The sequence below is a fragment of the Scardinius erythrophthalmus genome (assembly GCF_964197995.2).
Source record: "Scardinius erythrophthalmus genome assembly, chromosome: 8".
Lineage (NCBI taxonomy): Eukaryota > Metazoa > Chordata > Actinopteri > Cypriniformes > Leuciscidae > Scardinius > Scardinius erythrophthalmus.
Window position 1 is genome coordinate 30938288 of NC_138228.1, and position 25018 is coordinate 30963305.

Genomic DNA, 25018 nt, shown 5'->3' on the forward strand with positions numbered 1-25018 from the left:
AGAGCTCCACTCATGAATTTATTTATGAAACCCCATCAAATTCAGGCTGCTTTCAACTCTTTGTTGAGTTTGTTTGTACAGAGTACAGACAAAGCTCAAAGTCTGTTTTAAAGCTGTGTGTTGTTGAGTTTTAATAAGCTGGCTCCATTGCTACTTGGCCACTGCATGGTTTAACCTTTGCATACTGATGGCACCAGCAAGAAAAGCAGCAACAAGAGTTAATTATTAATTATCAAACAAAACTGACAAATGGTTATTTGAATCTTGACAGAGATTCTTTTCATCATACAGTACAACAGACAGAAAAGCACAAAACACACACAAAAAAAAAAATTTGTATAATCATGAGCACATTCACACAAGCACACCTGGTTTCTGCGATGTTGGTAGCGATCACAATCTTGCGTACTCCCGGGGGTGGCTTTTTGAACACCTGAGGGGAGCAAAGTGTCATTCATGAAAATAATAGCACTATAGAAAGTTTGAGGCGCTGGATTTCACATAGAGCTTAGCGAATTCAATTCAGCAGTCAGATGGGAGGGAAAGATCGCATTTGAGAGCTGTTGTGGGAGGCAGAGACCTTGCCACAACTATCTACAACACTCACCTGAGTCTGAGAGACCGTGGGCATCAAAGAGTGGAGGGGGATGATGATAAACCGATCTGAAAGAGAACCGAGATTTGAGGAACTGTGTATTTGTCATTCTGCGTAAAGACAATAGTAGCTGTGCCCAAAAATGCAGTTTTTGACACTTCTTTCAATGAGTGGGTCACTGACCATTTATTGTTTCATACTTTCATGTTTCATTTTTTTTTTGCACTATTTCATGAAAACTGATTCATTTTGTTGCTCCTTTAAGACAATGGTTCTGAAAAGAGCTGTTCTAAATTTGAATAAAGAGGGGATACAGTGAATTGGTCCGCAGAAAATTGTGTTTCCCTCTTCATCTTTATAGCACACTTCCCATTGATATAAATGGATACACAGCATGCTCTGATGCACTGTAAAGGGGGTTGCACACTGGACGCGCAGTGCCACGTCTTTAAAATTCGAACACATTATTCTCTATGAGTGTACACACACCGGTGGCACCATTCGGCGTCTGTCCGCGGCGCCCAGCTACGGCTCAGGACCTTGTTCAAAATCCTGCCGTGCCACAAAGCGCCATTTACATAGTTTTACATTGAATGTACATTTATTTTTCTAAAATCGTCGTTAATGTATATACTGACTTCACCCTGTGCTGCAATATACATTTAGTTTTACATTCATTCACAGAAATCAGCTGCTTGAATGAAAATTGCTGATGTTATCAGATTGTCAGGTGATATTCTCAATTCATTCAGTTAACGGACGCTCAGAGGTAATGTGAATTCAGACTGCAGACTTAGCAACGATTGTATTTGATTGTACAGTACAATCATAACATAGTACAGGCATTATGACACTGGGGTGGCAGTGGCTCAGTGGTTCATGTAGATTGTCTACAAACCGAAAGGTTGGTGGTTCAATCCCCGGTTCCACCTGACCAAGTGTCGAGGTGTCCATGAGCAAGACACCTAACCCCAGCTGCTCCCGACGAGCTGGATGGTGCCTTGCATGGCTGACACCGCCGTCGGTGTGTGAATGAGTGAGTGAATGAGTGAGTGAATGGGTGAATGTGAGGCTATATGTACAGCGCTTTGGTGGCCATAGGTCTGTGAAAGCGCTATATAAATGCAGTCCATTTACCATTTACCATTATCTTAATTTCATAATGTCCTTAAACATAACAATATTGCCGGCCATAAACTGTAAAAGTGTGCATCCAGTGTGCGATACCTCGAGTTGTCCTAGACGTGGCACGGCGCGGTGCGGCGCTGCGCATCCGGTGTGCGACCCCCTTAACTGTAGCTCTTACCATTGCTGGCTCAATGCAATCTCTCTCTTTCTATCAAACAAGCAAAGAGCGAGGGAAAGCGAGAGAGCCTTTCATAGCATGTTAAAGGGGTTAGTTCAGTGGCTCAACCATAAGTTTATCAAGCGACTAGAATACTTTTTGTGCACAAAAAAAACCCAAAATAACAGCTTTATTCAACTATTCATTTTCTTCTGTGTGGGCCTGATCTGAATTCACCTGGTGACGTATGCTCACTATTGGCCGACGCTGGTCATGTGTGTGATGTGCAGTGGTGTCAAGTAACGAAGTACAAGTCAGATTCACTCGTGTTCACTCTGAAGGAATCACTCACATGACCTGTGCACTTGTAATGACACATCAAGGATGTTAAGAGGCTAAAAGCAGGTTTAAATATTGCCCCATTGAAGTCAACAGGGTGCAAATTTTAAAAAGAGGATAACACGGTGTAGGCAACACCGATTTTTGTCGTTGTTCTCTGTATTGACAGCACTCCAAATTGACAAAAAAATGAGCTCAATGTTAAAATTGACCGGAGTTCTCCTTTAAGGACAAAAGCTTAGGCCGCGCCACAGGGGCCTATATAGTGCACTACCCCACCTCCTCAAAAAAACACATTTTTCTAAAGGCCATATTTGACTATAATTATATTAAAATGTTGATGTTGAAAATTTTGAGATGATGCACTAGGCTACCTGTTTCAGCCGTATATATGCCCATAGAAAATTAATTTTCTAAATAAATAAGCTAAATAAGCTGAGGAATCAGGAAATTAATAGGATAATGTATTAAGGTTTTTAGTCTATATTGACCTTAACAATACGTAAATTAATTAATTCTGTAATGTTACAAATAACTAATAAAGACATGGTGGCAGTTTAACAGAGACTTAACTTTACTCCGATCATAGTGCAATGCAATAGTGCAATACTGTCTTGTTCCTTGCTTTTTGAAGAAGCCAAACACATGTCTGCATCTTTCATTAAAGGGATATAGTTCACCCAAAAATGAAAATCATTTACTCACCCTCAAAGTGTTTCAATCCTGTATGAATTTCTTTCTTCTGATGAACACAAAATAATATATTTTGAAGAATGTCGATACCCAGACAGTGGATGGACCCCATTGACTTCCATAGTAGGAAAAAAAAATACTATGGAAGTCAATGGCTACCATCAACTGTCTGGTTATCGACATTCTTCAAAATATCTTCTTTTGTGTTCAGCAGAAGAAAGAAACTGGTTTGAAACAACTTGAGTGAGTAAATGATGACAGAATTTTAATTTTTAACTAAGTGAACTAATCATTTAACAGAAATGAACTGTTGGCATATGTTTCACATCAATACTGTCCAGTTTGTCCTGTTGGACACGACACACAGCAATACTGTCAAGTGTCACTTGTGACCATTGCTCTGAGCCATGTTTTCAGTGTCCTAAGAACACTGAAACTTCTTTCAGTCCAGCTGATGAGACTGGGATGATTTGATCAACAGGCCTCTCATTTCAACAAGACCAGCCTCCAACAGACCAAGCAATGTTATTTTTTCATGTTTTATGGGGACTTTCCATAGACATAATGATTTTTATACTGTACAAACAAACTGTGTATTCTATCCCCTATAGACTAACCTTACCGATCACAGAAAACTGCCTGCATTTTTACATTTTCAAAAAACAAAAGTCTGATTTATAAGCTGTTTTCTGAAGGAAAAAAAAATCCCCAAAAGGACGAGGATTTCGGATATTGACATCTTTGTGGGGATATTTTGACCCTATAATGTAGAGTTGCACACACACACACACACACACACACACTCCCAAAATTTTACTGCCAAAATAATATGATATAATTTCATTACCGTCATTCAAGGTTGATAAGCACAATTTGTATCTCCTTAAAACAAAATAACAATGATAAAAATAAATAAATAAAAAATCCAGGAAAACAGATAAAAAATTAAGAAGAATTAGCCAATATGACTAAAATCAAATGTCCAGGTGGACACTGCAATTAAGAAATGAACCGATGACTTTACCCCTCGAAAGTACACATTGCAGAACATAATGCAGAATTTAGCATTCAAAACGGATTCATCGTTGATTCAAACCTTTTTCAGCAGCTGTCACGGTCGAGTATAGTGCAGTCTGGACGGTGTAAAAGTTACCGATGTCTGGTAAGGTTAGGCTAGTGTGCACATGACCATGGACATATTTCACGTCCCATATTTGATTTCATTTCAAGTCATTCAACTGTGCTCTCCTCTCAGAGTTATAGTCACTCACCATCAGGGCTGGACTGGGACAGAAAATCAGCCCTGGCATTTTGGCCCAGACTGGCCCACTACATATGATCATAAACACCACCCATCTTTGAACGCCTTTGAATATGTTTTTGTTCAACTCCTATTCATTAAAACCACTAATGCCATGTAATGAGTGAGTATAAACGAGTGAGAGTTAACAGATGAAATAAGTACAAAATTGTAATTTATTAATGCAATTTAACTATACTCCACAGTGATGAATCCAAAAAACAAGCTATAAGCTGCATTGGCATAGCAATTCCATTGTTTCTCAAAGGAATTTTGGTAAAACTGTGGTGGGTGGACCTCAGTCCTTCTAGGGGGGTTTGGGGGCATGCTCCCCCTAAGAAAATTTTGTGCATTTTAATGTTAAATTCATCAATCTGGTGCGGTTTGAGGGTTCAAAATTAAAAGCTCCAACCCATTTTCAGTGTGCAAATATAACAAAGAAAAAACCAAACCTCTTTTAGTAACAGTGTCTGTCTATATTACACTACTACATAATAATAGCCTAGATATAATATTAATCTCATGACAGTAGCCTAATAGCCATATATTGTAAAACAAATGCACTGAAAAATAAATAAAACTTTCATAATTAGTTTTGTACTAATTTCTATACTTTAAAGCGATACGCACATGAACTTTTATTTTGACGGAAACTGCATCAAGCTTTTATTTTGGCGGAGAACATGGATAAAAACACGTCTCATTAAACTTCTAGTAAATTTCTGTAATCGTCAACTATGCAGATGTGGAAATAATCTGTAACTGGGTTATGGGTTCCTACACTCATAGCCAAAGTGTTTTGAAAGTAGTTCTGCTTACCGCGGACTCTACACTTTCTCATCTCTCTCCTGATCCTCCTCACTATCCTCCTCATCAGCCACTGAAGCTGATGAAGGTCCTGCTGCTGCAGAAAACATATATATCTTGACACATTTTACAGCATCTGCTTGAAGGGCCTTTATCTATTTTTCACGCTATTTCTCTGCACATTCCTTGCGTTTCTTCTCCATCTCTCAGACTATTTTGACAGATACACACTTGACACTGCACGCTCGTTCAGAGCCCAGAGGGGGGAGGTGTTTAAAGATGTGATTGGGCCAGCCCAGTGTCAATCAAGAAAACAACCAATGGGCCGCTGATCTACGCGTTTCATGGGCCGGTCTATCAGTGAAAAAAAAAAAACAACGCGTACTTTTTTTTGACCAATGCATTACACCGGCACTAACCCAGCGCCGTCAATTAAACAAAACAAAATGAATGGGCCGCCGATGTACGAGCTTTATGGGCCGTAAAAAAAAAAAAAAAAAGTATGAGATGTATCGGCCCAAAAGCACGTCGGCCCACCGGGCATTTGCCCGGTATGCCAGATTACCAGTCCAGCCCTGGTCACCATCGATATCTCCCACCACATGTACGTTTTTAGAGTTGCTCACTATCTCACTCTTTGCTGTGTAGATACATCTTACTTACTGTTTAGTAGACTATATCACTTTGGCATTAGCGATCACTTGAGTATACAGCTACAACTTATCGCGCTCAATCGCATCTGCCTGCTGATCGCTGACTGGCTAAAAGTGCGTGCTCGTCGGTGATGTCAACACCAATGCCAGCTGACTCTGCATGGGCGTGTGTGTACAGTAATGTTATGATGACTGATTTTATGGACTACATGCACACTTTAGTTTAGTATTTTAACCAATTAGACTTTAAAATGTAGATGTTTGAAAACCGCCGAACTGACCCCAAACCAGCCCAAATTTTGTCCACCCGGCCAAACCCTTTTTTACCCGCACAATCAAATTCAAAACCGCCCAATCTGGCAACACTGTTCCTTAGGACTCGGAGGAGTTTTGCCGCTTCGCACAACCAAATGTGACTACAGCCTCTCACAAGTTAGAAAGAAAACACAAAGCCAATCAGTTTAGCGATGTGTGTTCAGGAGGCGGGACTCAGAGCTCTTAACCGTTTGTGTAATTTTTTTTTTTACGACGACAAACCGGAATGAAAACAAGCCGAAATGAACTAGGAGTAACGAGGCTATTTTTAAAATGTAAGGAGTAGAAAGTACAGATAATTGCGTAAAAATGTAAGGAGTAGAAGTAAAAAGTCGTCTGAAAAATAATTACTCCAGTAAAGTATAGATACTAAAAATTTCTACTTAAGTAATGTAACGAAGTATTTGTACTTCGTTACTTGACACCTCTGGGCAAGCTAAGCTTTTGTCCTTAATGGCATTTTTTTCCTTACATTACTTTTACTTTTATACTTTAAAGGGATACTCCACCGTCTTTTCATATTAAACTATGTTTAATATGAAGTAAAAGTAATATCGGAGTAATATCTTCACTCGTGAAAAATCCTCTCACCGGCCCCCGCTCCCTCTGGTGAAGATATTACTCCGCCAAGACGAAGTGCTTACAAGCACTTGCTATGGTATTCCGCCATACAATATAGTTATCCATTTTACACGCTTAGAAAAGCGCAACGTTTTGTTTTGTGTCACCGTCCTAGGTCGAGTTACACTACGCGAGTAACTGTGTTTAAATAGGGAAAACGTGGAGGTGTCTGGTAGCTTCTCTTCTTGGCCCATATTGAATGAACTGAGTGAACAAAGTTTCGCCGCGCGCCAGAGAGATTGAGTGCACGCACTGAGACGAGAGAGGTATGTATCAACTCGTCTTAGTTAAGGGAATAACATAGTTTAATATGAAAAGACGGTGGAGTATCCCTTTAAGTAGTTTTGAAACCAGTACTTTTATACTTTTACTTGAGTAAAAAGCTTGAGTTGATACTTCAACTTCTACAGAAGTCTTTTTAAACCCTAGTATCTATACTTCTACTTGAGTAATGAATGTGAATACTTTTGACACCTCTGGTGATGCGTGAGCCTACGTGGTGACGTACAACACAGAAGCGCTGCGCTGTTACACAACGTGAATTCACTCAAGCCCACACAGAAGAAAATGAATAGTTGAATGAAGTCATTATTTTTGTTTGTGAATTTCAAATTCATGTAAAAACAATGGGTCGTACATTAATATTAATATTAGCTCAAATGATCTATAGGGAATTTTAATAATTAATCATGAATATGATTAATATTTTGTATGTTACAGTTACATTAATTTATCGCAGCTGAACTAGATTGATATATGAACGATTACCATAACGGGTTATGGTTCGTCATTAATACATCAATTGTTCTTATTTCAGCTCGAAGTTATGGGATAACTTTAATGGAATTAATTTAGTTATCAAACAATCTGTTTGTCCAGCGAACAGATTGTACGTAAGATTAAATTAACTCTCAAGGAAAATTATCCTTCTTACAAACACGAGAAAGAGTATCTTTTCCAGGCCTTGAAAAGACACTCTCGGTGTTTGTAGACTAAAATTAGGTTACTTAAATCGTAGCCTACCAAGGTAAAGCATATAGCTAAGATCGAACATTTCAGGGACTAAGTAACATGGGCAATTAAATCAGAGTCAGTCAAGGGCATATGGAATTTAATAATTGGACTAATACTACATCGAACTAAGGAATACAAGTTCTACAATTTACACGAGTAAATGTATGTACAGGACACGTAAACAAAATACAAGACTAAACGGATAACAGATGAGAGAGGGAGAGGAAGGGAGAAAGTGAAACTAAAGTTTCAGGACGAGAGAGATCACCGAGATGATCTCAGCATGGCAAAAATCACAGACAGTAACCCGTAAGAGACAACAAAGAAATCACATTGTAAGTTCAATTCAATAATCGATACTTGCATGCACATGGTTCTCTTTGTATTTGCTGAAGAAGAGCTCCTTTAAGAGCGGGGCGTGTTTCCTCGTATCTTCGGGGCGCGCAGTTTAAAGGTTCACTTTGAGTTGAAGTTGTCGGCTGAAGTTCGAAGACGAAACAAAACTAAAAGACTTAAAGAAAATAAAATATAAAGCCCCCTAAACGGGAGCCATTGATGGTCTCCCTGATGAGGAGGGTTCGAACAAGCAGGAACAAACAAGACGAAAGAAAATACCGGACTCAACTCAGCAGAACGCGGAGTGTAACCGCTTTTCTAGGGCACAGGAATTTCACTCCTCCCTGGGGCTTGAGCCAATTGGAATGCGAAATTCCAGGCGGGAGAAAAGTTCTTTGTCTCACTATGAGTTTGATTTGCATGTTTTATGGCAGTCTTAGGATCATGCCATTTCTACGTTAAACAATTATAACTGCAGTAAAATGCATTTTATCATAATTTGGTATCCATATCTTTCCTACGGGTATATGGAGGTTTAATTCAAGACCAAATTTGGTATGTTTAAAAGCTACGGCCTAGAAGTACCTTCTTACTCTGTAAGATAAGTATTAAAAGTTCGATTAACAAACTGAGAATAAGACTAACCTAAAATGTGATGTGCATTTACCAGTGGGAATGAAAATTAGACTTTTTAAAAAGATCCACATGGCATATCTATGATTGCAACGGTGCACATCTGAAACATTATTCCTTTAAGGTTTACAAGAATACAACAACCCATCACAGAGAAGAACAATCGTGGAAAAGAGAAATTACATTCAGGTTTACATATTTCTTCAATGGTTATACATATAGAAAATGTAGGATTTAAGTAGGGTTAAAGATTAACACTGCTCCACTCCTAAAATCTTTGTTGCTGGACATTCCTTTAGGCAATAAAACAGCAAAGTGGGGGGAAGGCAATTGCCAGAGAATATTGTTGAACATTCTCTTACTAAAACACTATTGATTAAAGAATACATTTCAAAACCACACCTCTATTATAAAGCCAAACTAAATCACACATGCCTAATGTAATTGTACATAAATTAAAGTATATTCTATCCTAATTTAAACACAAAGGGATGTTTGTGTGTGTTTGTGTGTGTGTAGAAAGTTTCAAGTTTCGTTATCTCTCTGTGGTCCAGAGAGGGGAAAGGGGGGTTCGGAATGTCTCTGAGGTGAAATTAGTGTCGTAAAAGTCAATTGGCCGACTAGCTGGAGCCAAAGCAACTGATTTACCTTCGGGGGTTCAGAGTGGGACAGCAAGAAGGAATGTGCGTTTATGTTCTGATTCAATGAGCCATGATTCATAGCCAATGTGGCTACATTCCCCCTTTTCGTCCGGTGAAGTCCGTGTGGACATCGTCGGACGACAATCATCACAATGGTCACATGGCAGGTGAATCATGACAGTCGTGTAGCAGGTGGATCATGACGGTAGGAAGGCAGGTGGTGCTTGGAGCTGAGGATTCAGCTCGATGAGGTTCGGCGTGGTCTCTGACTTGACACCACCTTTCTGGGGATTCCGTCTGAAACCTGCAAAGGTGCACAGCCCAATGTCGGCGGCGTTCCAGCCTCGGACCGCAGATGAAGTGTTCAGAACGGGCCGTCGAGCCGGTGCTCGGAGGGCTTTGTTGGCAGGAGCAATGTCCATGAGTTGGGACCCCCTTTTCTCACTACGGAGTTCCAGTCCTGGATTCAAGGTGACGTTGAAGTTTTTGGAGGATGGTAGTTTCAGTGCTGTCTGGTACTCTTTGCTGGGAAGCTGGTACCATGTCAGGCCATCAAGGTGTAGGATGACACCTTTCAGTACTTGAAGTCCCATTTTCTGGTTGAGCATGTTGACACGGCTGGTTGTGTCATGCTGGTCGTGAGTGACAGTGGCGGTGTGCACAGGTGCGTTAGCACGCCACCTTTCACCTGCTATCTCTGCTTGTGTGTGGGTGACTTTGCTGACCAGGGGGTGCAACCCGCAGATTTCTTCAGCGTTGTCTCTGAGTAAGGGTTTGCTAAGGCAGAGATAACAAATGTCTTTGGTCATAGTACACAGGTGTAGGTTTGGAGCTGAGTACCGTTGTGTGTCGCCATCGTGGTAGGCCACCACGTCTGGAGGGCTTATCTTGAGGTGGGTGTTGTTTTCCCAAAATCTGACCTTGCAAATGCCTGTAAGTCTGTAGACTTGGCTTGACTCGATGATAGGCGGATTTAGGAGAAGGCCCACTTCTCTCTGCTCGGGATCGAAGCAGAGTGAGATGGCGCTACCCAGAGAGTAGGCCAGGTGTTTTTGTAGAAAGTCAGCTGGCATGTTGATGGCGGAAACCAGCACAGTTAGCATCAGGCTTAGTATCAGGTATGGTGGGATTACACCTGTGGCTATGCTGTCATTGGAGGAGCTAACCTCCCACAGCATGTCTGTCGTTGGCACTGTAACCAGCTGAGTCTGGACAAAGTCACTCTGTGAGACAGTAAACTGCGGCTTCATGGAGTTTGCAGTCTGGTTCGCTGCATTTACACTGGACACACCAATGTTAAACAGAGTTCTGGCAGCAGCTCCGGTTCTGAGCAATGCTCCCAGGAACTGGCTGGAGTGGTGGTTGGTGCTTAGGAGTCCCGATTGTGCAACAGTCATTATCTCAAGTTGGTTGAACATGTGTTCGGCCTTGGCCTCGGCGTGAGAGAGGGAGTCCTCTGTCCGTCGGACACTTGTCCAGATGTATTGGGCTACAGAGCTGGGGTGGTGTGCTCTGTAGACCGGGCGGGGCTGGATGAGTCGAACATGCACTTGCTGGGGGTAGGTCCTGCCGTCAGTGATCTGGGGTCTCGGTCGTTCTCTCGGTGGCAGCTGTCCTCTGGTTGGCAAACAGTACAGCATGGCGAACCACAGCAGCAACCTGGCACAGACAACAGGGAGAGAGAGAGAGAAAGGGGAGGAAGAAGCCAGCAAGGGTTGTCTTTGATTGGACAGGGCAGTCTTTTTACTTTGTGGGCGGCGACTGGGTTTAGTTCGCCTTGGCCCATGTTTTGCCACATCTTGCTGTCGGCTTGTCGCTTGCTTCAGTGTCTCGTCAGTGTCTCTGGTGTTGCGTTGTGCAGCACATGATGCGTTATAGATGAACATTAGCAGTTTATCCCCCTTTGTGCGCCGTGGCAGTACAAGCCTTGGCATTGTGATGTCAATCGGTGCACAACTCATAATGTTGTTCTGTACGCGCAGCATGTGTGTTGTGTTATGCAGTGGTCTGAGGCACTGGTTGTCAGTGAGGTCAGACGGCATGCGAGGGTGGTTGGAGGGTTTTGAGAGGTGGGCATTTAAAGTCTTGATGTGGATGTCAGAAGTCCGCATGTCAGTTATGGTTGTCTTTGTAAACAGCGGAGCCAGCGTAAGCGGCTCTGAGGTAGGCAGTTGAGCTTGTAAAGTTCTTATGCTGTGTTTAATCTTCACTTTCTTTAGGGTGGGTGGGTGGGTTGAAAGTGGCCACAGCTTGTTGTTTAGTGCGCCAGGCTTGGCAATGGCTTGAATGAGGTCATGTCGCTGCAGGTCAGTCATGACATTGAGGCAGCAAGTGTCAAAGTCTTTGGTGGGCTGTAAGGTGCAGGGTAGCGGATTCGAACCTTCCGTTGGTGCTGAGTCTGTGTCTTTTTGGCTGGCTGTGGGAGTTCCCATGAACTCTGAGACCGTTGTGACCTGACCGTCTGGCTGTGACTGGAGGGGGCAAAGTTCTCGTACTTGAGCCCAGACTTTGAGCTGTTTCAAGTCCAGTAACGGTTCAAAACGATCTAGAAGGTCTCTGCCGATGAGGAACGGAAAAGTGTCCATTTTTGAGATGAACACGGGATGGACTAGACTCAAAGGACCAATCGTCAGGTGAATGGGGGCTACCTGTTCGAGCCGGATGTCATGTTGACTGTATGACTGTACGTTCAGTTCACAAGTTTGAGGTGTAAGAGTTCGGTCTTGTCTCTTAGCTTTAAATTGGAGTCTTTGGAACAGTTGATTTGAGATCACCGTAATGTCCGATCCTGTGTCTATCAGGGCTTCCATGCTCACTTCCTCTTCCAACGTGATGTTCAGGTAGAGTTTTTGGGCCACCCCCTTTTTGATTAGGTTGCCCAGGAATGTTGGCATGGCAGGTGTGACGGTCGTTGGGTGGTTAGGACCGGTCTCGTGTAGCTTGCTGTGGGGGCAGTTAGACAGAACAGCGTTTTCTGGTACCTTGGTATTTTGGTACCTGGTGTGAGGAGGTGTGCTGTTTCGTTCATGGTGTGCAGCTGTCAGCTGTGGGGCTTGGGTGATGCTGTCACGTTGTGATGTGACAGTTAGCTCTGTGGTCTGTGGATGATGAGCAGTGTTCGGGGTGCTTGGCTCAGTCAGATGGCGGTCAGACGGTTTGGTTTCAGTTCTTATGCTTAGACATAAGATGTCTGGCTCGTCCTTCTTGTCTTCCTTGCAACGTTTTTGGTGAAGAAGCTCTTTCAGCACTTTTAGGATCTCTGCTGTCTCAGACGTGGATGCACTGTGGTTATCTGATGTGGGCTCAGGCTTGAGCTTACCAGTGTCGTGTCGAGAGTGGTTCCACTTTCTGTCGGGGCTAGTTGTCCTGGACGGTGGAGATCGGCTCTTCTTGGGTCGCCGGCCGGTTTCCCGGAATCTTTTAGAGCGCTCGCTCTGGTGCTTTGGACGAGCACCACCGCGATTGTGTTGCCCTCTGCTGGTTTGGAACGGTCGTGACTCTCTGTAAAAATGTCTGTGACTGTGGTGTTGTGGGACACCCTCTAAAGTCAGTTTTGAACAGTGTTCAGAGACAGAATAGATTGTGGGGTCTTTCACAGTCTTTTCAGAAATAGTCTTTTGCTTGGTGTAAGCTTTATGGGCTAAGTCACGCAGCTGTTGGGTAGACATGGCCCGTGCATCGGCCAAAACCCCAATATGATGGGATAAGGTTGGATGGAGATTCCGCAGGAAAAGAGTTCTAAATGTAACATCCTGTTCCATCCCTGGCTCATTCTGTGCTCCGAAGAAGGCTTGTCGGAGTCGGTTGTAGTAGATCTGGGGGTGTTCACTCGCAGTGTTTCTCGCAGGCCCTGGCTTTAGCGTCTCTGTCTTTTATTTCAGTCTCTGCTCTTGCAAGGAGAGCTTCACCTTGTTGGAGTTTTTCGTCGAGTTCTTTTCTGGTTTCTCTCTCCAACTGTTCTCTTTGGTCTGTGTCGAGGCGCAGATCTTGCAGGGCATTTCGAAGTCTTTCTACTTCTTTCTGTAGTTCTGGATCTGTGGCGTCCTCTTTCTCGCGCTGGCTCTGGGTCTCGAGGAGGAGCTGATCTAGACGACTCTGGGTCCGGGCCTGGTCCTTCCAGGCCTCATCCGCTTGAAGCTTTAGCGTTGCGGCTTGCTGCTCCAGGTCGATGTTGCTCCGTTCGCTGAGCCGTGCCTGGGCGACGAGGAGGTGAGCTAGGGTCCCGGTGATCCTGGCGAGTTCTTTGTGGGTGTAACTCTGGCTAGGATCCTGTGCCATCAGCTGGTCCAGCTCAGTGTCCAGCTGCGTTTGGTTCAGATGCTGCAGGTCACTGGCTTCCTTGGGCAGGAAGGTGCTCGTTGTCGCTTCCAGCCATGTCGCTAAGTGCTCCCGACGGACCGCGGGACTGGATGCACGGGACATATTGGCTTCACTGTAGGCGAGAGAAGCACAGCACACACACAAAGAGACCAATGCAAGTTCGTTCTAAGGTTAAAGAGCTATACTCATACGGGCTATGCCGTTTATGAGAATTTTGGGCTAACTGATGCACAGTTAGACAGTTAGCGGAGCCAATTGACTTGGGTCGAAGGACCCGAACTAGAGATTTGACAGGCAGTAGCCTCGCGGGTCACGTGATGACACCGGCTGCTTGGTTTGTCGCCCTATTATCTAGCTTCCTTGGTGGCTCTCATAGGTTACTGTCTCTAAGTGAAATGAAAGAAACAAATCACAACAGAACAAGGGATAGAAAAGACTAAGGTAAACAAAACACTAGTGATGACTAGGTCTGAAATTAAATAAACAGAATAGTAACACAGTACGTGTTCAAGAGGATAAAGAGACCTAAGCTATTACCACTGTTAGGGTTTAAGATAGGCCACCAGGTGAGTGGGGGCTTTTGGGGGGTAGGAAACCTACGAAGATGGTATGGCTTAGAGAAGAGGGAAAAGTGGGCCATACATCTAGAATATACCCGGGGGAATATCTAATATTCTGTGGCTTATAGTAAGTGGAATGGGTTTTACTAAATTTAGATTAACCTGTGGTGAATTGAAGCCGCTCTGGTGGGATCCGTGGCTAAGTCAACCCCTCCGACGGTTCCCAACACTTGACCGCAGTGTTCTCGGGCAACTTCGTTTTCTCCCTGTACCTCGCTGTGCCCTCTCAGACAACTTGCGACTTTAAAACACAACCTGGCAACACCAAGGTTTCCCCGGCCAGACAATACGACAAAATTGGGTTTTAGCCCGGAACTCTCCGGAGAGTGGCCCACTTTTAGGCCTCAGTTCGGGTTTATTGTCCCAAAATTGCTTTGTGTGTGTCGGCTGGCGCGGTTGACCTTTGGAGTGCCAAATTGCTAATGTCGAAGTTGCGTGCCGCAACGATGGTACGGGATTCGGAAGTGTCCGAAACTCACAGAACGGCGAGTGTCAGTAACGCCGGTTGGACAACCTCGCTCGCGGAAACCAATCCGAGATGACTGCAACTTCCCACAGTGCTCTAGTGAATGCCACCTATAAATACACAAAGGATAAACAAGTGAAACTTAAAGTGAATTAAGGCTAGTTTGTTTAAACCAAATGGATTAGTTATTTATGTGGCAATAAGAGTCAAAGGTTTTACTAAATAATAATAAACAAAAGGAGATTATGATAATGTTACTTATCAATGACCTAACCCAAAAGAGAGAAGGAAAAGAATAACAGTAGAAATAAAATAATAGAATAAAAAAATAAAAATTTAAAAATCAAAATAGAAAGGGACAGGATTGAAACACGGGAGAAGAAGCAGGCCGCAGTAGCTGGTTTTCACCACAAGGGGGCGTGCTTCCTCTCTGTGCTTAACCTGGCAAACATAAAACTTAATTCAAATTAAAAATTCAAAACTTGTTTAAATTAAAATTTAAAATAAGCATGTAAGGAAATGTAAAAATCAGAATATCTTATAATAATCCAGATACACTAAAGTATCAGTCCTATTTATAAAAATAATCAGGAGAGAAAGCCGATATAAAAGTGAAAGGAGGAAAATAGTGATGCCGACTTAGTATCAACAAGGCCACACGATGGTGCTGTTTCCTCCAAGTGGATATCAGTGGGTGAATACACAACTCAATTTAAATTTAAAATTCAAACTAGTTTAAATCAAATTTGAATGAGCATGTAAAGAACATGTAAAAGGAAAACTCAGAATAATAACCCATAATAATTAATGGTAACAGTGAAGTCTCATCAATAATTATTACGATAATCAAAAGAGAAAAGTGGAAGTAAACAATTCACGAAAGGATTTGAAAAGAGAGGAAAGAGAGCTGAGTGAACCGACCTCGCGGGTGGCGGCCACTAGGTGCCGTTGTTTCCTCTAAGGGAATGGCTGAGATTTAATCTGAGTTTTAATCCAAATCTTGTTTGAACCAAACTCAGAGTTAATGTATCAGTCCAAAAGCAGGAAAATTGTCTAACACAAAATAATAAACGCACGAGCAAAGCTATAAATGCGAATAGTTATTTAGAGTTTAAACATTAATTCACAGGGAAATGAATTCAGCCGTAAAGAGAGCGTTATCTGATAACTGGCCACGAGATGGCGTTGTTGCGCTCATGCAGGCGGAAATCAGAGGGCAAAGGGGTAATTTGAGGCTGCTAAACACTTACGCCCTCTGGCGTTTAGTAAATGGAATTACACAACTTCAATGTGATTCAAACGCTAAGAGCTTTTCAGCTCGCGTCACGCGCTGATTTCTGCAACACTCACAAATAGGACAGAGGTCTCGGCGGACCTTTTGGTGCTATTAATACTGCACAGGAAAGTATGGCGGGGTTTCTTCCCGCAAATACTCAAATGTGGACAACAGGAATTTTCCGTCTGTTGCTAGACTCCCATATTACACATTTATCAAAATAGCACTTGATTTGTGTATTTAGGTTTTCGATTGATTAGCTAGGTCAATGTTAACCAGGAGTTTACCGTTTTGTTGAATATCACTGGACTAACCACGAATTCAATAACGATATTGCATGCATGCAAGGCCTATGTTTAATAAGGACTCTCGCTTAGAAAACATATTTATTAATACCGGTAGTACGCACGTGAGAATTCTTCGTTCACAGCGATTTAAAACAAATATTAGAAATGTATCAACTGCAGAGATATTTCTTCATCTCTTAACAGGACATTTGTAATATTAAATACTGCAGTGTACGTAGCATTTAACAGTGCTAAAATCGTCTAGGCATATTTTAGCAACTTGTTAAAATGTACGTTAGGCCTACTGACTTCGGCTTTTTGCCTTGGACAGTTAGGAGTGAGTTCGCGTTAGCGACTTAACTCACAAATTCATAATTTCATAATGCGCAAAAATTATTAATAACCATATAAACAGACTGAAACTGAATATTGCCCATAAACAAAGTTTGAAATGCGTCGCGTTCTCCACCAAAACATGTAAAAACAATGGGTCGTACATTAATATTAATATTAGCTCAAATGATCTATAGGGAATTTTAATAATTAATCATGAATATGATTAATATTTTGTATGTTACAGTTACATTAATTTATCGCAGCTGAACTAGATTGATATATGAACGATTACCATAACGGGTTATGGTTCGTCATTAATACATCAATTGTTCTTATTTCAGCTCGAAGTTATGGGATAACTTTAATGGAATTAATTTAGTTATTAAACAATCTGTTTGTCCAGCGAACAGATTGTACGTAAGATTAAATTAACTCTCAAGGAAAATTATCCTTCTTACAAACACGAGAAAGAGTATCTTTTCCAGGCCTTGAAAAGACACTCTCTGTGTTTGTAGACTAAAATTAGGTTACTTAAATCGTAGCCTACCAAGGTAAAGCATATAGCTAAGATCGAACATTTCAGGGACTAAGTAACATGGGCAATTAAATCAGAGTCAGTCAAGGGCATATGGAATTTAATAATTGGACTAATACTACATCGAACTAAGGAATACAAGTTCTACAATTTACACGAGTAAATGTATGTACAGGACACGTAAACAAAATACAAGACTAAAAGGATAACAGATGAGAAAGGGAGAGGAAGGGAGAAAGTGAAACTAAAGTTTCAGGACGAGAGAGATCACCGAGATGATCTCAGCATGGCAAAAATCACAGACAGTAACCCGTAAGAGACAACAAAGAAATCACATTGTAAGTTCAATTCAATAATCGATACTTGCATGCACATGGTTCTCTTTGTATTTGCTGAAGAAGAGCTCCTTTAAGAGCGGGGCGTGTTTCCTCGTATCTTCGGGGCGCGCAGTTTAAAGGTTCACTTTGAGTTGAAGTTGTCGGCTGAAGTTCGAAGACGAAACAAAACTAAAAGACTTAAAGAAAATAAAATATAAAGCCCCCTAAACGGGAGCCATTGATGGTCTCCCTGATGAGGAGGGTTCGAACAAGCAGGAACAAACAAGACGAAAGAAAATACCGGACTCAACTCAGCAGAACGCGGAGTGTAACCGCTTTTCTAGGGCACAGGAATTTCACTCCTCCCTGGGGCTTGAGCCAATTGGAATGCAAAATTCCAGGCGGGAGAAAAGTTCTTTGTCTCACTATGAGTTTGATTTGCATGTTTTATGGCAGTCTTAGGATCATGCCATTTCTACGTTAAACAATTATAACTGCAGTAAAATGCATTTTATCATAATTTGGTATCCATATCTTTCCTACGGGTATATGGAGGTTTAATTCAAGACCAAATTTGGTATGTTTAAAAGCTACGGCCTAGAAGTACCTTCTTACTCTGTAAGATAAGTATTAAAAGTTCGATTAACAAACTGGGAATAAGACTAACCTAAAATGTGATGTGCATTTACAAGTGGGAATGAAAATTAGACTTTTTAAAAAGATCCACATGGCATATCTATGATTGCAACGGTGCACATCTGAAACATTATTCCTTTAAGGTTTACAAGAATACAACAACCCATCACAGAGAAGAACAATCGTGGAAAAGAGAAATTACATTCAGGTTTACATATTTCTTCAATGGTTATACATATAGAAAATGTAGGATTTAAGTAGGGTTAAAGATTAACACTGCTCCACTCCTAAAATCTTTGTTGCTGGACATTCCTTTAGGCAATAAAACAGCAAAGTGGGGGGAAGGCAATTGCCAGAGAATATTGTTGAACATTCTCTTACTAAAACACTATTGATTAAAGAATACATTTCAAAACCACACCTCTATTATAAAGCCAAACTAAATCACACATGCCTAATGTAATTGTACATAAATTAAAGTATATTCTATCCTAATTTAAACACAAAGGGATGTTTGTGTGTGTTTGTGTGTGTGTAGAAAGTTTCAAGTTTCGTTATCTCTCTGTGGTCCAGAGAGGGGAAAGGGGGGTTCGGAATGTCTCTGAGGTGAAATTAGTGTCGTAAAAGTCAATTGGCCGACTAGCTGGAGCCAAAGCAACTGATTTACCTTCGGGGGTTCAGAGTGGGACAGCAAGAAGGAATGTGCGTTTATGTTCTGATTCAATGAGCCATGATTCATAGCCAATGTGGCTACATTCACTTGATAAACTTATGGTTGAGCCACTGTAGTCACTTGAACTATTTTAACGATGTCTTTACTAGGGTTGCAAAGGGGCGGAAAATTTCCGGTAAATTTCCATGGGAAGTTAAGCTGGGGAATTTTGGAAATATTCATTACCACGGCAACTGCTTGTGCATCCACTCTGAAAGTAACTGTACACATAAGAGACGGATAGATACATTATTTAAGGTTATTTCTATTCGTTAGAATATTGATATATGAACTTGTTGTCAAGTAAGCCCCGTTGCGAGCATGTGCGTCTCTCTAAACTTTCAGTGTGCTGCACTGCTCTAGTTGACTTCTGCGCCTTCCCCTCCGAAAATATCACGTTAATTTTGAAAACGTAATTCCTTTTGTGGATCCTCTTGGTCTTTCTTCATGTTTCTTTGACAAATATCAGTGTCTCCGTCTCACACAAGCTGCACGCGAGTTAACCACGCCTACTTATATACATGTTGCGGTATACACGGAATAAAAAAATATGTTACGGTTGACATTTTCTTCTGCGGTAACGATATATACAGTCATACCGCCCAGCCCTACTTATGTGGTAAACAAAGTTATGCTAGCTTATTTAGCATCTAACTTATCAGCTTGCTATCTACTAGATGAATACATTTGTATGTGATATTTGCAATTTAAACATTTAATAAATATATTTCCCCATAATATCATCAAAACTTACTTCACTTTGTTTAGTCCACAGGCTCAAATGTGTGCCTTCAATAGTCTTGTGCTTTGGGCTTCTGTACATGTGATGGAGGCATGCACAGTGCCAGTAGGGGGTGTGGTCTCAGTAGCCCTGCAGTAATCAGTGTGCTATGTGCATGTGATTGAGGAATGGCATGGATATTCAAGTGTATTTGAATGGCATCTGTTTGTTTTAGTCAAGATTATGCTAAAATATACTTTCCTCAACTATATTTAAGTTCCCTATGAAGAGCCAACCCTCAACTTTGAAAATTCCCAGTTTATTCCCGTTTATTCCCATAAATTCCTGTTAATTCCCTTAAATTCCCTTAAATTCCCATTAATTCCCATGGAAAGTTTCCATCTTTGAAAATTCCCATAATTTTGCAACCCTAGTCTTTACCAACTTTTCTGGGCCGGCAAGTTTCGATCCCATAGAAGCCTATGGAGGAGTGATCCAACTCTCAGATTTAATCAAAAATATCTTAATTTGTGAAAATTAGATGAACGTGTAACGGGGTTAGAACAACATGAGGGTGAGTAATTACTGACAGAATTTCCATTTTTGGGTGAACTAACCCTTTAAACTGATGCACTACATGTAAATAATATTCCTTATTGTTTTTTTCCTGTCAAAATTACAGAGTATGATTGGAATTACTATCATGATCATCATCAATATTTTATCCATTTCACTAGTGCTCTCACCTACAGTGCTATGCATAAGTTTAGACACCCATGCTAAAGTTGACTAAAAAGAGGAATAAAAAAATCATCTTTTGGAAATTGAACTTAATGCCTTAATTAAAAACATTAGGAAAAATCCAACCTTTAAGGACACCAATTTTCTTTGTGAATGAATAATGTATCGTAAATAAATAAATGTTCTTCCTTAAAATACAGGGTGCATAAGTCTGGACACCCCTATGTTAAATTCCCATAGGAATAGAAAATTCCCATAGGCAGGCAGATTTTTATTTTTAAAGGCCAGTTACTTCATGGATCCAGGATACTATGCATCCTGATAAAGTTCCCTTGGCCTTTGGAATTAAAATAGCCTCACATCATGACATAGCCTTCACCATACCTAGAGATTGGCATGGAGTTCTACGGATACATTATTCATTCACAAAGAAAATTGGTGTCCTTAAAGGTTGGATTTTTCCTATTTTTTTTTTAATTAAGGCATTAAGTTCAATTTCCAAAAGATGATTTTTTATTCCTCTTTTTAGTCAACTTTAGCATGAGTGTCTAAACTTATGCATAGCACTGTATCATCATTCATCTTTTAAATTTTAACAAATCAGTTTGAGCAAACACAGACTATGAATAATACACTGCTCAAAAAAATAAAGGGAACACTTTTTAATCAGAGAATAGCATCAAGTCAGTTAAACTCCTGGGATATTGATCTGGTCAGTTAAGTAACAGAGGGGGTTGGTAATCAGTTTCAGCTGCTTTAGTGTTAATGAAATTAACAGTAGGTGCACTAGATGGGCAACAGTGAGACAACCCCAAAACAGGAATGGTTTTACATGTGGAGGCCACTGACATTTTTTCCCTACTCATCTTTTTGGACTGTTTTTCACCAGTTTTGCATTTGGCTAGGGTCAGTGTCACTACTGGTAGCATGAGGCGATACCTGGACCCTACAGAGGTTGCGCAGGCAGTCCAGCTCCTTCAGGATGGCTCATCAATACGTGCCATTGCCAGAAGGTTTGCTGTGTCTCCCAGCACAGTCTCAAGAGTATGGAGGAGATTCCAGGAAGAAAGACAGCTACTCTAGGAGAGCTGGACAGGGCCGTAGAAGGTCCTTAACCCATCAGCAGGACCGGTGTCTGCTCCTTTGTGCGAGGAGGAACATGATGAGCACTGCCAGAGCCCTACAAAATGACCTCCAGCAGGCCACTGGTGTGAATGTCTCTGACCAAACAATCAGAAACAGACTTCATGAGGGTGGCCTGAGGGCCCGACGTCTAGGGCTGCCCCCAAATAGTCGACTAAACGTTAGTCGATATGAACAGGGCTTGGTCGAATACATTTTCATTAGTCGGTTAGTCGCAAAAAAATCACGTGAAAAATTGACGCAATCAGGGGCTGCGCAGTCAGTGTATGACATGACATCAAAGCAAGGAGAGATCAACGAGATCTCGTGCCTCGCGGTATACCAAAGCGCATCCGCGTCGCATCGAGATAAAAACATCTCAACTTTTCAGAATGCCGCAAGCGCACCGTAGGTCACGTGACAACTGTAACTGATGGTTGCTTAGCAACGACAGACGCCTCCAGAGCGCAACCGCCCTAGCGCTTTCGAAAAAGGAGAACGCGGCGCGCCTAGCGTTTTCTACGCGTTTTTAGGCGCAATATGTGAACGGCGCCTAAAGCAGCTAAACTCCTCCACTGTATCCCTTCCACATCCACTCCATCAGAGCGCATCTTTTCAAAGGCCAGCTTCATTGTGATCAAGTCGAGAAGCTCCCTTCTTCCCAACAATGTGGACAAGCTGGTGTTCCTCTCACATAATATGAAAAAAATAAAATCGAATTGAAAGCTTAGGTAAGAATGCTTAATTTCCTTTTTGTAGTGTTTCTGTTTGCTATCCGTTAGGCTATATTAAAAAAAACGGGTGTTTTTATAACGGGTAGGCTATACAAATAAATAAATACATATTATTTTTATTTATTCGTTTTTATATAATGCAGAAGTTGTTTTTTATTCTGTAAGAAAAATTTGTCTGATGTTTGCAATTTGTTGTTTCAGGTCAACACTCATCCGTAGTCTTAATGGCAGTTTGCGGCTTTGCTCTGATATTTTTATTATTATTATTATTATTATTATATATTGTATTAGTGTTCTTTAAATTATTTGTTCCACATTTTGTCTTAAATATAGTTGTTCTAAACAATTTAATCAAATACTTAGGCTGTTGATTTGTTTGCCACCTTCTTTTTTATTCTAAGTTTTGGCGTTGTGCGATGTGCCATGTGCATTTATTAAATTGTTCGTTTTTGTTAATTTTCCTTCTGAACAATATAAAAATTATATTAATTTTCCACTGTATTTTTATACCAAACAGCGTTTTTGCTACAGTATTTATTTGTTTTTGTTTTTTGCCTTGTTTTGAACTAGGCCTAAGTTACTAATAAGTTTATTTAATTTATTTTAAAGAACGAATTTTAGTTTATTTTATTCAAAACTGTTTTTTTTTTGTTTTTGTTTTTTGACATGTACTGTAACTGTTACAGTTTGTATTTTTGATAATAAATTATTAAAATGCACAGGCAGTCTGATTGCTGTTTTTATGTTATAATTAGCCTAACGTTCCGGCAACTGATTTTTGTGTCCGTAAGCGCTGTATACTTTAAACGCTTTACTATTCTGTTTTAAGCGCTTAATTTTCATTTTGAAAGCGCTAATATCATGCTTTAGCATTTTCTGTCATATGGAAGTGTTAAACTTCAACTTGGACTATACCTTTCCTTGTATATACGCAAGTTGTTATATTAATATCATAAATGAACGATTATTCGACTAATCGCTAAAATGCAGGAGTGTTAGTCGACTAGGAATATCTTTAGTCGGGGGCAGCCCTACCGACGTCCTCTAGTGGGCCCTGTGCTCACTGCCCAGCACCAGGGAGCTCGATTGGCATTTCCCGTTGAACACCAGAATTGGCAGGTCCGCCACTGGTGCCCTGTGGTTTTCACAAATGAGAGCAGGTTCACCCTGAGCAAGTGGCAGACAGGAAAGGGTCTGGAGAAGCCGTGGAGAATGTTATGCTGCCTGTAACATCGTTCAGCATGACCGGTTTGGAGGTGGGTCAGTGATAGTCTGAGGAGGCATATCCATGGAGGGACGCACAGACCTCTGCAGGCTAGACAATGGCACCCTGACTGCCATTAGGTATCGGGATGAAATCCTTGGATCCATTGTCAGACCCTATGCTGGTGCAGTGGGTCCTGGGTTCCTCCTGGTGCACAACAATGCCCGGCCTCATGTTGCGAGAGCATGCAGGCAGTTCCTGGAGGATGAAGGAATGATACCATTGAAGGGCCACCACGCTCACCTGACCTACATCCAATAGAATACCTCTGGGACATTGTGTTTCGGTCCATCTGACATCACCTGGTTGCACCTCAGACTGTCCAGGAGCTCAGTGATGCGCTGGTCCAGATCTGGGAGGAAATACCCCAGGACACCATCCGTCGTCTCATTAGGAGCATGCCCCGACGTTGGCAGGCATGCATACAAGCACGTGGGGGCCATACAAACTACTGAGTACCATTTTGAGTTGCTGCAATGAAATTTCAGCAAAATTGACAAGCCTGCTGCATCATTTTTTCACTTAGATTTCCGGGGTGTCTTTGAATTCAATCCTCTGTAGGTTGATCATTTTCATTTCCATCAAACGATGTGACATCCTTTCCGTTCATAACACATACCCAGTCCATATTAGTATAGATATCCAGCATGATATTTTTCCCCATTGAGATCTGATGCGTTTTCAAAGTGTTCCTTTAATTTTTTTGAGCAGTGTATTTATGAGTCCTGCTGCCTGTCAGACCTTATAATCTTTATTATTAGTAGTAGTTTTAGTATTAAAATTATTACATTAATAGTACTTTTTTACTGAAACAGAATTACCAATATTGTCTCAATATCATCACCAGCCCATAATTATGCATTCATAAGTTTTATTTAATACATAAACATTTAATACATAAACATTTTAATTCTTCTTACTTCAGTTTAATCATAAAAATTAAATGCTTGAGTGATGTTTCTTTTTTTAGTGAAGATATATTCATACAGTGCATCCGGAAATCCGTATATTCACAGTGCTTCACTTTTTCCACATTTTATTGTTACAGCCTTATTCCAAAATGGATTAAATTCATTATTTTTCTCAAAATTCTACAAACAATACCCCATAATGACAATGTTTGTTTGTTTTAAATCTTTGCAAATTCATGAAAAAAAAAAAATCACATGTACATAAGTATTCACAGCCTTTGCTCAATATTATGTTGAATCCCCTTTGGCACCAATTACAGCCTCAAGTATTTTTGAGTATGATGCAACAAGCTTGGCACACCTAATTTTGGGCAGTTTTCCCATTCTTCTTTGCAGAGCCTCTCAAGCTCCATCAGGTTGGATGGGGAGTGTCGGTGCACAGCCATTTTCAGATCTCTCCAGAGATGTTAAATCGGGTTCAAGTCTGGGCTCTGGCTGGGCCACTCAAGGACATTCACAGAGTTATCCTGTAGCCACTCAATCTTTGTTTCATCAGACCAGAGAATTTTGTTTCTCATGGTCTGAGAGTCCTTCAAGTGCCTTTTGGAAAACTCCAGGCGGGCTGTCATGTGCCTTTTACTGAGGAGTGGCTTCCATCTGGCCACTCTACCATACAGGCCTGATTGGTGGAGTGCTGCAAAGATAATTGCTCTTCTGGAAGGTTCTCCTCTCTCCACAGAGAAACGCTGGAGTTCTTGGTCACCTCCCTGACTAAGGCCCTTCTCCCC

General features: G+C 41.3%; 1 protein-coding gene across 2 annotated transcripts in view; it reads right to left on the reverse strand.

Annotated features, from left to right (window-relative positions):
- dhx36 (DEAH (Asp-Glu-Ala-His) box polypeptide 36) overlaps positions 1-25018 on the reverse strand; it is a 237501-nt gene that overhangs the window by 101513 nt on the left and 110970 nt on the right. For both annotated transcript variants that reach the window (XM_081372075.1, XM_081372074.1), the window contains exons 13-14: positions 608-663; positions 369-433 (exon numbers count right to left, since the gene is read on the reverse strand). In XM_081372075.1, coding sequence (XP_081228201.1) covers positions 369-433; positions 608-663 — 121 coding nt within the window. The remainder of the gene's footprint in view (positions 1-368; positions 434-607; positions 664-25018) is intronic.